The sequence below is a fragment of the Mchenga conophoros genome, linkage group LG20 (genome assembly GCF_057382185.1).
Source record: "Mchenga conophoros isolate Kocher_MC1m ecotype Shallow Benthic linkage group LG20, M_conophoros_male_GT1.1, whole genome shotgun sequence".
In the NCBI taxonomy this organism is placed as follows: domain Eukaryota; kingdom Metazoa; phylum Chordata; class Actinopteri; order Cichliformes; family Cichlidae; genus Mchenga; species Mchenga conophoros.
In genome coordinates, this window is record NC_140545.1 from 33,949,762 (window position 1) to 33,962,887 (window position 13,126).

Sequence of the window (13,126 nt, forward strand, 5' to 3'; positions counted from 1 at the left end):
CCTCGCCCCTAATTCTAAAAGATGCATGAGTTTGGGGCAGAAGAGTTGTCAGACCTGGTGGCTGTGGCTGAGAGGGGGGTCACAGAGTTATCCACCTCCTGTAAGGCTCAGACACACAGGTGAGACAGAGTCCTCAGGCAGATCGTTCAATGAACGATGTTTTTTTCAAAAACAAATCTCAGAGAAAGTCACCCTCTCACCTTGTATTGAACTTATGGTAATGTAATCAGTTAGCTTCAACTGGTGCCAATAAGTGCTGTCAAAAGCCAAAGAGGAAGAAAAGTTACAATTTCCTTCCAGAAGCAGTCAAAGTGGCAGAAACTTGAGTGGTTTTGTCTCTGGTTCTTGAATAAAACAAACTCCACCTGATAGCAGAGCAGCTATCAATGGGGAAAGATACACACTGTGCTAATATAAATTAAGTACATAAGAAATCCTGATATCGGGCTTGATTAAACTCGACCTATTCGCCTTTTACTAGAGTTGATCATTAGCTTATTTGTAAGTTCATCACAAGCTTCCAAACATGTGTTAATGAGTTTAAACTAAAGATGGGCAGACCGTGACCCTCCCAGAAGCAGCTCAACTGACAGAAACTTGAGTGGTGTCTTTGTTTGACCATTTTCTCCTCAGCTTTACATGATGAACAATGTAACTGAGAGCAGGGGAGATAAATGAATGCAAGTATTTCCCTGAGTAGTTCAGCTTTAAATATGCTTATTAGCATGTTCTGTTTATCAAAAGCTTCCTAACACATGTTAATGAGTTTAAACTAGATGGCCAGGCAGCGAGGGACCACTCCTAAAATTAGTTAATCAACACTTGAGAGTCATTGTCATCGTTTGATCAGTTTCTCCTTGAGAGTGTAACCAAGAGCAGAGGAGAGAAAGTTCGGACTCACTGCGCTGAAATAAAACTGCTGCATGTAAATTGGTGAAATTACATGAACAAATTTTGGTGTCTTGTGTTCATTTGAGACTCCGATCAACAGCAGGTTTCACTGACCACATGTTTACTGCCGCATGCTCATCTTTAATTGGCCAGATAAAATTCCCAAGCGATTAGTCATAAAAATAAAGTAAATCTTTGTTTTTGTGTAAAATCTCACTGCCCTCTGCTGTGCTTCTGTGTCACCTCCTCCAGGTTTCCTGACACGCTCACAGCTTTAGGAGCTTCGTTTTCAGTGGTTCAGAACTTGTTTGTTTTTTAAAGTTTAAAGTTTTGACACATCCCGGTGGAGCTAGATGGATAGCGGTGTGCATTATCGTTTGAAAGATATTTGTGTGTTTATGGCAAATGCCAGATTAATGCAACCGCAGCAAAAGAAGTCACAACTGCAAAGATAGAAATAACAAAGTGCTCTGTAACAGCAGCACTCAAATCGCCGCAAAGTACAAGCAACACATGCCTGGATTTGTCCAGCAGAGATGGACCAGATGGTCGTTCTGCAGGCGCGAGACGTCCCGATCGTAGTTGGTCGTATTCGCTTTTCCATCACCTCTCGGGACTTGCTGACTCTCGTTACTGTTGTTGGCTGTTGTTCCTGCAAACTCAGGGAGATATTTAAAACCTCATTACATTTGCTCTGATTATCAGAAAAGAAAAAGACAAAGTTGAAACCCTCTCTGCAGGAGTAGTTTTTCTACCAGCATCAAACTACTCAAAGTATAAGCATTATAATCATTTCCTGTAAATCTGTTTAACAACTATCACTCTCCCTGAATTTTCACAATAGACTGCAATACGTTCACCGTTCACAGCTGATAGACAGCCAGACCCCGGCTTGATTAACTGGGAACTATTCAGCTTTTGTCAGAGCTGATAACAAACTGTTTGTGCATCAAAAGCTTCCTGACACGTGATAATTAGCTTAACACCAAAAGATGGATAGACAGAGACTGAGCCCCACTCCCCAAAAATAAAGCAGAAACTCTGACTGGACGAGCTTTGTCTCCATCTGACCAGAAGCTACAGACACACTGTGAGACTAACACAACTTTAAATGAGGGCGAATGACACTTTCACTGTGTTGAGCTCAGTCATTTAGGTAAATAGCATTAAGTTGTTTTTAGTGTCCATATGTAGTCTTCAAACTGATTTCCTCATAAAAAACCACTGCAGGACGTCACATCTGAGGCCAGCGCTCAGTGCCCAGCTTATCCTTATAGTAACCGATACCATTCAGGGAATCGTGCTTCATTATTTTAGGCATTTTTGTTAATGTCACTGTTTGTTGCTCTGCATCACCTCCTCCTTTCTGACACTTTCACACCAAACCTGAGGGGATTTTTCATTTCTTTTGTGGCTCAGCAGCCACAGGTCTGTCACTTTAGGCGTTGATTAATTCAGCTGTTTGTTAATTGAGCTATAATTCAATTTTGACAAACTTATGACGACCCGAGCTTCTTTGACCGTGACCTCATCTGCTTTTTAATTTTTTTATTTTTGAAAGAGCCTCTTGTCTTTTTTGACACGGTGCCCTGCTTTGTCCCTTTGGTTTTGAGGCTTGAACAGACCCGAGCACCCGAAACCTATTCAGGTGTCGTTGTCAATGTCTCTGGCTTTTTATTAACACCGTTCACGCTCAGCGGGTGTTTAAGATATGATTTTTCAAACTTATGATGTAGAGCAGCAGTCCCCAACCTCTTTTGCGCCACGGACCGGCCATTAAGGTGTCACAGATAAATACAACAAAATAAAATGATACGACCAAGACAAAAACGGTGGTATTCTGTAAATATATAATAAACGCGAATTCACTGTGTAAGTGTGTTTATTATTAGCAGCGTCCTCCTGAAATGCACCAACAACATTGAGAGTAACATCCTCCTCTCTGCCCCTTAATGCTCTCTGGTTGCTATGGTAACGCCTAAAAATGTCTTTCAAAATAAGACACAACTACAACACGGGAAAAGACCCAGAGAAACAGAGTTAACAACAAAAACACTGAAAACCATAAATTTCACACCCGAGCCACAACTCTCGCGGCCCGGTACCAAACAACGCATGGACTGGTACCGGTTTGGGGACCGCTGATGTAGAGGACAGCCCATGGGCTCACACTGCAGAGACGTTTGGTCAGTTTTCATCGCGTTCCTCCTGCCATGTCACCAAATGACACGATGAGCATTTCAACTTTTACTGAGAACATTTTGACCCCATACCAAGTCTAACATCGTGTATGGCTAAACATGAAAGCTTATTATAACACCTGGGAGAACAGCCACACTGTTAATTTTGCTGGAAATAATTTGGACTGTCTTTAACTCTCAACACTCCCTCTGTCTTTGTTTGCATTGGGACCTGAAGGAGCATCTGCACATGAAAAAGGCAAATGATGTCAGACTTAACGAGCAGATCATGTTGCAGATAATATCTGGGGTGTTCATATTAACTGTCACCATCATAAATTAAACCTTGCGCGCTAAAAGAACCCCAAAGTGCTTCAGACTGCTGTGAGTACTGTCACAAACAAAAAAGTACTGTCCCTCAGCTGGCTTCCTGAAGCTAGCAAATGAAGTAAGGTTTGTTTCAGAGTGTGAGAGTTTTGATCTGAACTGCAGAGGTGGATGTGAGCAGAGCAGGTCTGTGTATTAAAAGTTCTCATATGTTTTGTGTGTTTGTGTTTCAGGCCTGACAGACTGGGAGGACGACGAGATCCTGGCGTCGGTGCTGGCGGTGTCTCAGCAGGAGTACCTGGACAAAATCAAGCACCAGAGCGCCGCCATGCATCGAGAGAGAGAGCCATCACCCGACAGCAGCTGATAACTGGCCCGATACGCACAAAACAAAAAAACGCGCACACACAACAACAATGACCCTTCAACCCCAGCATCCCAACCCCACCATTACTCTCCTGCCCCTCCCCCACTTCACCTCTGACCCACTGAAGGAGCTCCACCAGGGAAAAAATAAAACATCCAACAATGATGCACTTTTTTTTTTTTGGTTCCTCATCGGCTCATATCTCTCTGTTTCCACTCCGTCGACTCTCTTCCCTGCTTCCCATCTCACTTCCTCTTCCTTGCCTCTTTTTTTTTTTTTCTGTCTTTTCGTTTCCTGGTTACCACTCGGACGGAGCTCGGTCTTAACGCTGACTCGGCGTCAGCTGTAATTTGTACTTTTTGACATTTAAACATCGTTCTGGGCAGCTTTGAATTTTAATCCTCGTGTTTAGGGATGTACTGAAATATTGGCGGGAGATCTGCATCGCCTGCTGCCGACCTTACTGACTGCCGTTTGACGGCATTCAGCGACGACAGCGGCAGACGTTTGCGCATTTGTTTCACTTCAGTTTCGTCCAGGCTAAATGTATAAAAAGTAGTGATATGAAGAGCTGAAAGACTTTAAGTTTTGATTCAGTGAGTTTTTTGTTGTTTTTATACAATGAAGGTTCCTTTGCATAAATAAAATAAAATAATTAATAAAAAACTTAAATAAACAAACATTGGTATCAGTATCAGCTGTAGGACAAATTGTACTTGTAAACATTGGCCCAGAATTTTGCAATCGGTACATTTCTACTCTTTGAAATCAGGCCGTTAGCTCTGCAGCTAACATCATCATTGGTTTGAATGAAGAACGCTAATCAGAAGTGGGGGGAAAAAATGGCGGCCAGTTGGTTGTTTGTGCGTCAGGGTCCTGGAGGCTAACGCAATTACCTGAAGTCTTACACCACTAACAAGCTATATTTACAGTTAGCTTAATTAAAGAAGGTGTGTTTGTTAGCTTTTTTTTCCCTCCCCACTTATCGTAGCACACGTTATGCTAGTTAGAATTGTTTCTTTGGCCCTTTTGTTACTCATGCTGGTAGCCATTCTGCGTCAGGGAATGACTGCATTTTAAAACTTGATCATGCTAATCAGGATTGGAAATATTTAACAATGTTAAGGTTAAGTTAGCATGCTCGTCCGTGAGCAGGCTATCACTTGAAGTCTTACTGTTTTAAGGCTAGGTCATTAGCAGCGCTGCTAATAAACGGAGTCGCTGTTAGCTTAGCAATCAGTAGCAAAGTAGTAATTTTTCCTTCTGGCAGTTGTTTTGCGTGAAGATTGCTAGTCCCATAATCATTGTGTTTAGGCTAAGTTACCCAAAGTCTTTAGCGAGCAAGCTATCACACAAAAAAGTCTTATTATGTTTTAATGCTAGCTAAGCTTAGCTTGGCTGTAAAAAGCCAAACCAACCCTCCACCGCTACTGGCGGCCATTTTATGTCGACACATTTACTTTCTAAAACAGAAAAAGCGCCCCCAGCTTCACGGCCTGTAACATCCCCCCACAACCCATTCCTCTTTTTGTCTTTCTCCTCTTCCTCCTCTACCTTCATCATCATCATCATCGGACTTATTTAGCTGCATGTTTAATTGACCACGACCAATATCATCATAGAGAAAAGCGTAAAAAAACCAACAAAAAAAACAGAGAAAAATAGAGAGAATTGTCATACTTATCCTCTTAATGATTGATTACTGTTGTTATTATTAATAATATAAGTTTGTTTTATTTTATTTTCTCGTTTGGGATGAAAAAACTTTTTCTTGGAATAAAAAGAGGAAAATGTTTCTGAAAAAATGTGGTTTCTTTTTTCTTTTCCTTCTCCTTTTCACTAAAGTGTAGCCAAAGGCTACATTCACACTGCAGGCGAAAGCGCATCAAATCTGACTTTTTTGACCCTATGCGACCCATATCCGATCATGGTGTGACAGTGTGAACGGCACAAATCCGATATTTTCAAATCCGATCTGGGTCACTTTAGTATGTGGTACTGAATCCGATGCATATCTGATGTTTTAGAACGCGACCGCTGTTTGAATAGTCATGTCGCATTAAATCCGTCTTTTACGTCACCGACACAAGACAGACACCAATTATCAGCACCGGAGAAGCGCCCGAGAAGACATCGCGAACACTTCCTGGCCATCCAGTGAAAGTGTTGGGAAGACAACGTTGGAGAAATGCAAACATTTTCTTTGTACTGTATAATCTGCAGATTCTGACAGAAATTGCAACTATCCTTTGAAGCACCGCTCCTCTAAAACAGCAATAAGGATAACTATTAGGCCATATGTAAATAACGAAATAACTTTATAACTTAAAGCAAAATCGTAACGTCCGAAACAAGTCTTTATATTAAGGGCCATCAGTCACACAATGCTGTTTGGTCTGGGTCTAAACAGAGCGCGTTGTGTGTGACGTCTTCTTTTGCGCATGCGGGCCGGTTTGAGGGTTCACACTAGAGCGCGTTTGCTGTTACATTGTATTTGTAGTGTGAAGAAGCAGACAAAAAATCAGTTTTGATCAAAAAATCGGAATAGAGCACGAAGACCTGCAGAGTGAACGTAGCCAAAGTGATGGAGGTCATTCTATTATACGTATAAAAACACCAGAACGAGAGACAGGGTAATATACCGAAAGAGTGGAAAGATATCACAAGTTTGAATCCAGATGAGAAGTTGTGGTTTAATGATTCTGCGATGGACCTAAATTTACTCTTTACCCTGTAAAGAAGACACTTTTTGACACAGGACTTGTATATCAACAAAGATGTGGTTTGATGAAGTTCTGGGTTTTTCCAATTGTAGCTGTATTAAGTCGTGTAGGTAGAGGTCACCCTCACTAACTTCTGACACAAACCCGGTCCTTTTGTTCTGGACTGAAATATGACAAGAAGCAGTCAGTTCAGAAAAGAGAAACAACAGTTAACCTTGTCTCACAAACACAAAGTTAAACCAACAAAAAGCCAACACTATATTAGTGTGATTAACTAATGCAGCTTTCTCTCTGACCTCTGTGTTCCTCTCTGATTTACAAATGAAACAATGAGTTCCAGTAAGAATATGAATCATTGATGTTTAAGAGCAGTTGCTTCTGTTTGCTTTTTAGCACCTCAGAAACATGAGAAAGTTTGGGGGGGGGGGGGGGCCAGTCAGCATTTTGAGAAATTAACTCGAAATTTTAAGTTATAGATGGCAAAAAATAAAAATCAGTGGCGGAAGCAAGCTGCCATGGACTGGTGTTAGAGCTCGGCCATCATGTAACTACAGTGCTGAGTACTCATCCTCTGATGAGGGCCACAAAGTATTACTAGTGAAACTGAGGTTTGTGAACAAATTCATCAGATCACGACTTGGATGAAATCTTTTTCTGCATTAGCAGTGGAGTAAAATCTGCTTTGTCCTTCTTACAGTCCTGTGATCCATTATGATCCATTTTCACCAGTTAGCCAGAGAATGAGACGGTACTCAAAGAAAGGTCAGATATGGAAGAACAGCAAAACTTTTTATTTGAGGCAAAGCTTTCAGTAGCTTTTATTAAATTTGACTGGTGGTTGTAAACATGCATGCTACTGCTTTAAAATTACTAACTTCTCAAAGCTTTCTGTGTTTACTTTTACCCCCCCCCCCTTTACAGGTAATTGAACCAATAAAAAAAGTTGTTCTCTTTTAGTCCAAAGAAAACGGATTAAAACAATAAATCAGCTGTATTTACAGCACTTAGACAAACACACAGCACTTATAATAATAATAATAATAATAATAAACTTAATAAGCATAAGAGCATGAGCACTATCAGCAGCAAAGGTGTTTTAAGCTTTTAAAAGAGGCGCAGGCAGCGTTTTTTATTTAAATGTGACAGTTTGTATGTTCCTGTAAACGCCAAATTAATTTGTAAAAAGCCCTGCAGGATGGTTTAAAGTCTAAGAAAGGTTTTAGCTTCGTGCTGGGGGAAAGTTTAAAACTTTTTAAAAATCTGACGTCAGTTAAATGATGGGATTACTTGATTCTGTGGTAAGAAGCTCAGACTGAGCAGCTTCATTAGGTTCAGGGGCAGTCTGCGGTCCTCTCGGACGGATTCTTGGCACTCACTTGTCTTATTTTGACCTTCTCGTAATTATCGCTTTCACCGTTTAAAAATACCGCATTTATAATGAGGCGCGACCCCAGTCAGCAGGTAACAAAACTTCGTCACTTTGACAGAAGCTCAACAAAACGACTCTTTGAGGAACCGCTGGTTTCGGTGTGTGCGCGCGTGCGTGTCCCTGAGGGGAAACCGCCCCGCTCTTTCCCGTCAAGATATCAGCGCGCGCTTCCTCCGATAGTTCGTTGAAACAAATTCTACGAATTCTTCTCGCGGGATTTGAATATTCATGAAGGCGCGACTTGAATGTAGCCGGTTCAAAACATTGAGCACACGGCTCCGCTGATTGACACGGCTGATTGGACAGTGAGGGCGTAGTGGGCGGGGCTGCGTTAGATAGCTTTAAATAAGGAACAAAACACTGTAGTAGAGCAGCGAAGGCGGTCAACAGAGACGGAGCGGATTACCAGGGTTTTGACTCTTCTGTGAACGCGTTTCCACCGCATTATCCAGGAGTAAATATATTTAAAGGACTTTTTCTTTGACTTTTCTGGGATTTTAAAAGCATAACGCTTTAATCGGTTAAAGACGGAAAATCATCATTAAAAATCTGAAGAGCTATTCCGCCCACAGAAGAATGGACTTTTATTAACTTCAACTAGACGGAACACTTTATAAAATGCTGGATAAGAGAGCCATGGAGTTCGACTTGGAGGAAGAAGTCCAAGGAAAGAACGGTGAGAACTACAAGAAAGGTTATATGTGTGATTAAACATGTCAAATAAGGACGTGTAAACTGGTTTAATTTGCCTCCAAAACGCAGTAGCTGCTTTTGCACGCTGCAGCCAGACTGCATGCAAAAAAACAGCGATTTTAACAGCCCGCTCAGGGGCTGTGAAACGTTTAAAAAACGCTGAAATTTAAAAAGGGAAACCGTTAAAGGTGGCGCCTTTAAAATATTATATATTAAGTCCCGCTGGATTTGTTGGAGTGCATTGGTCCGACATTATAAACGATTATTTCGGTTATTTTAGTTTAAGAAACTGGAATATCAGACAGATATCCGAGTTGTAAATTAAAAATAATTGTGCGCAGTGACGTTTTTTGTGTACAACGGTAGAAATCTTAAGGTATTTTGAGTTTCTGTTGTCTTGTTGGGGGATGTACGGTCTGTAAGTGTGAGCCATGCACTGATGTGACCCTTGTGTTTTGGCCCTCAGTGAAGGAGCCCTTCCTCAGTCAGTATCGCTGCGGTCCTCTCCTCGGCAGCGGAGGTTTCGGCTCCGTGTTTTCAGGCCAGAGGCTCTCCGATGGACTACAGGTAAATAATACCCGCCTGTGTTTGTTCATTATAAGAGATGCGCCTTTTCTCCGTTATTATTGCTCGAGAATTCGATTTTTATTTAATATTTTACTCCTTTTTTGTCCATCCAGGTTGCCATTAAGCAAATTGCCGTTGACAGAGTTCAAAAGTGGACCAGACTGGTGAGTGATAATTTATTTTTAAACTAAATGTGTACCAAAACGCACGAGGTGTTTTGAGTGACGCCTGTAAACAAAGCTCAGATTGTTTAGCTCCGCCCTCTGCCGGTGGCTCAGGTGAACTGCAGCTGTGGGCGGTGGTTGGGAAATGTGTAACGTCACGGTTTGGTAAATGACACCTCAGGATTTCCCCACTATCACCACCACCTCTTTATTCATTATTATTCATTGCGAATTCATTTGGGTTTCCCCACCAAGGCAAAAAACACCTGAAGCCACCTGCAGGCGAGGATTCAGGGCACAAAAACACCAGGTTGGAGTTTCTGATTTTAAAACCCAAACGTGTGACTCAGAAAGTCCTGAAAACAGAGTCAGTTAATTTGCATACTAGTATCAGTCACTGTGATTTCCGCTATGACTCATTTAAAAACTAGAAATTAAAAAACAAAAACAAAAATTAGGACATGATCTACTTCTACTACTACAGATTATTTCTTTATAATTTATCAATCTTCCTCTTTCCTCCCCCCAGCCAGATGAGGTCAATCCTGTTCCGATGGAGATTGCTCTGCTGCAGCAGCTGTCAGAGGACGGGGGCCACCCTGGGGTCATCCGCATGCTGGACTGGTTCGAGGTGGAAGGGCGGGGCTTCCTGCTGGTGATGGAGAGGCCGCCGCACTGCCAGGATTTGTTCGACTTCATCACGGAGAGAGGAGCGCTGTCAGAAAGCCTCGCACTCAGGTTTGCGCTCCCGTCCGCCACCTTTGAATGATGCTACTGCGTTCTGCTGAGGTCACTGACATTTTCGCTAACGTCCTGGTTCTTTGTTCTTCCCGATAGGATTTTCCATCAGGTGGTCGAAGCGCTTCGATTCATTCACTCCCGCGGCGTCGTGCACCTGGACATCAAAGACGAGAACATAGTGATAGACACGAGAACGATGGATATCAAGATCATAGACTTCGGGTCGGGGGCGGTGCTTAAGGACACGCCGTACAGAGAGTTTCAAGGTACCCAGTCACTCTACACCCATAGCTTCTTCTCAACCTCCCCCTACAAAACCCCTCTCAGTGCCTCCAAGTTTCACGTTGTAACCCTCCTCGTCTCACTTCCTGCGTCCTTAGGAACTCGGGTCTACAGCCCGCCTGAGTGGATCGCATCGCAGTGCTACGAGGCCGTCCCCCTCACCGTCTGGTCTCTGGGGGTTCTGCTCTTTGACATGGTCTGCGGCGACATTCCCTTTGAGCACGACATGGAGATTTACAGAGCCTGCCCCAGTTTCACCAGGCGGGTGTCAAAAGGTGAGCATCAGGTTCTTCTCAACAGGAGTTTCCTCCTGACTGGGGTTCAGGGTCACATGACCCCCTCCTAAATATGTGGTCCAGTTTTTCACATCCTTTCTCTTTTGTTTTTTCCACCAGGATGCCAGTCTCTGATTCGCTGGTGTCTATCCTTCCAGCCGGAGGATCGTCCCACTCTGGAGGAGATTCTGTCGCATCCCTGGATGAAGGCAGGAAATGACAAAGAGGAAGAGGAGGAGGAAGAGGAGAGGGGAGGCCTGCGTGAGGAGCACGGCTCCCTTCCCTGTCAATCCCTTTGAAGTGTCAGGACTCTGGACTGTTAAGGACTTTAGGATCGTCGATTGGGCGCGTTCCTGATCCGTTTCCTGTTTGTCACATTAAACCTGGCGGCACCTTCGTCTGGAAGTTATTTATCTCAGCTGGTTTGCCTATTTATTGATTATTTATTTTGGCCCAGGGTTTGTTCCAGCTGTTCCGGGACTGAAATTTAAAAGTTCGGACGGACAACCGGCTCCCCCTACAGGACAGAGGTCACATAAGTAATCACAACGGAGCTGCTGCTGTGATGGAAGTTGCTGATCTGCAGCTCTTCTGATAATCTTTCGGGTTGTTTGAATCGACTCTGAGGACGACAAACACTGACTTTATTTATTTTATTATTTTTATTTTATTTTTATGTGCCACAGAAGAAATTCGACACAAACACCTGCTGTTACTTTACACCGTGAAGCTGAGTTTTTTGAGGTGATACTGATTCACTTTAATCTTGACACTGTTTTCAAAGGAAATTCAGCCTCTTTATTTTAATTTTTTAATTTATTTTTTTTTAGCTGAAACCTGCAAGCTGTGACTTTTTTTCAATCACGCTTCAGGTCACTGAGTCACTCTCAGTTTCAGCTTCGATTTATCAGTAAAATGAAAATTCTGTGTTTTTAATATGGAAAAAAGACTTTTTCATTTTCTGATGTGAAGGTGGGGATTTTTTTTTTTTTTCCCACGTCCTGTTTTTGTTGCGGATGTGCTGCCTCTGTAGATACTTATGTATTCGGTTTTTCTATGGTGAAAAGAAGAGAAAGTGAGTCATCGGGGTCACTTGGTTCAGTTTATTTACATTAAATAGAGAGTTTGGATCAAAAGCAAAACAAAACCGATCCAACGTTTGAATAAAAGATTCATTCATTTCATCATGTTGTTCTATTTTTTTGTCTTTATTTAATAATAATAATAATAATAATAATGGATTGCATTTATATAGCACTTTTCGAGACCCTCAAAGCGCTTTACAATTCCACTATTCAGTCACTCTCACATTCACACACTGGTGGAGGCAGCTACAGTTGTAGCCACAGCTGCCCTGGGGCAGACTGACAGAAGCGAGGCTGCCATATTGCGCCATCGGCCCCCCTGACCATGTGCTCAGAGCGAACCTGCTCTCACCTGTGAAGACAACGCAGTCCTAGAACTGGACCTCGTAGCTCTTATATCAACTCCAAACAAGCTGCACGACGCTGGGCTGTGAGCACAGAGTCTGTGTCTGAGCAGTGCTTTTAATTTGCTTTTTCATGTAATAAGCTGCTGCACCAAAACTAAGCAGTTAAATGTCGTTGTTTATATTAAACACTCCTATTAGCTCAGGAGGACTGTGAGGTTATGTCACCTTAGTCTTGTGTCTAAGAGCAGAGATCAGTGTCTGTGAGTGCTGTGGGAGGTGAAGTGGTTTTCCTCGACCTGCCAAAGAAGCCCCGAGGTGAAGCTTCAGAAGAAACTGGTTTGAAACTTGAAGCGCTTGATTGGTGACTTGTTAAAACTGGAAATGCTGCCTCACTGCACAACATGCAATCAAGAAGAGTTACTGAAATGCACATGAGGTGCTTTACTGCATTACTTTAAGTATGTACTGTACAACAATCCAGCAGGAAAAACTACTTTTACAAAGAGAAACATGAAATATAAAACAATGAATATAGGTATACGTCACAAATATGACATAAAAATGATAACAAGTATTTTTTTAGTCACTTAGTAACTGTAGTGACAGAAATGTCAACAAACTCAAGTGCAACTGTAAGAACCTTTGAGACAAAGTTGTTAATGATATAATTGTTGAATACAAATTTAAATTAATAAGAGGAAAATTCAAAATTTGGGATTTACTGAATTAAAACTGTGAGAGGGAAATTTTTAAATTATCAAATCAAAAACGTCCAAAATAAAATGAAATGATTAACATTAAAGATAAAACTTTACATTTTAATGTAGAAAATCAAATCCATGTAAATAAAAACAGTGTGTGATTACAATGAAATCAATTAAAATTGATTGATTGTAATTAAAAATCGAATAATTATGAGAAGCAATCATGGATATGTCAGCTGCACAATCTCCTGTTTCACCACAACCCAAAGATGCTGTGTTGGACTGAGATCTGCTGCCGGTGGAGGCCGTTTCGTTACAGTGAACTCATCGTCATGTTCAGATGATTTGAGC

At 41.9% G+C, this 13,126-nt stretch overlaps 2 protein-coding genes across 3 annotated transcripts in view; both read left to right on the forward strand.

Moving 5' to 3' along the window:
• Positions 1–5,570, forward strand: part of otud5a (OTU deubiquitinase 5a) — a 39,549-nt gene extending 33,979 nt beyond the window's left edge. For both annotated transcript variants that reach the window (XM_085259086.1, XM_085259085.1), the window contains exon 9: positions 3,632–5,570. In XM_085259086.1, coding sequence (XP_085115212.1) covers positions 3,632–3,765 — 134 coding nt within the window. In that variant the 3' untranslated portion in view covers positions 3,766–5,570. The remainder of the gene's footprint in view (positions 1–3,631) is intronic.
• Positions 5,571–8,138: 2,568 nt separating this feature from the next.
• Positions 8,139–11,840, forward strand: pim2 (Pim-2 proto-oncogene, serine/threonine kinase). Its single transcript, XM_085260440.1, has 7 exons — positions 8,139–8,593; positions 9,077–9,177; positions 9,291–9,341; positions 9,871–10,079; positions 10,179–10,348; positions 10,463–10,639; positions 10,760–11,840. The coding sequence occupies exons 1-7, from the start codon at positions 8,536–8,538 to the stop codon at positions 10,936–10,938; spliced, it is 945 nt and encodes a 314-aa protein (XP_085116566.1). The 5' UTR covers positions 8,139–8,535; the 3' UTR covers positions 10,939–11,840.
• The last annotated feature ends 1,286 nt before the right edge of the window (positions 11,841–13,126 follow it).

What these genes read in the sequence shown, in the direction of transcription:
- pim2 (XM_085260440.1), top strand. Translation starts at nt 8,536, where the DNA reads ATGCTGGATAAGAGAGCCATGGAGTTCGACTTGGAGGAAGAAGTCCAA. An exon ending in GGCTCTCCGATGGACTACAG is followed by an intron (nt 9,178 to 9,290) that starts GTAAATAATACC and finishes TTGTCCATCCAG; the next exon opens with GTTGCCATTAAGCAAATTGC. An exon ending in CACCAGGCGGGTGTCAAAAG is followed by an intron (nt 10,640 to 10,759) that starts GTGAGCATCAGG and finishes TTTTTCCACCAG; the next exon opens with GATGCCAGTCTCTGATTCGC.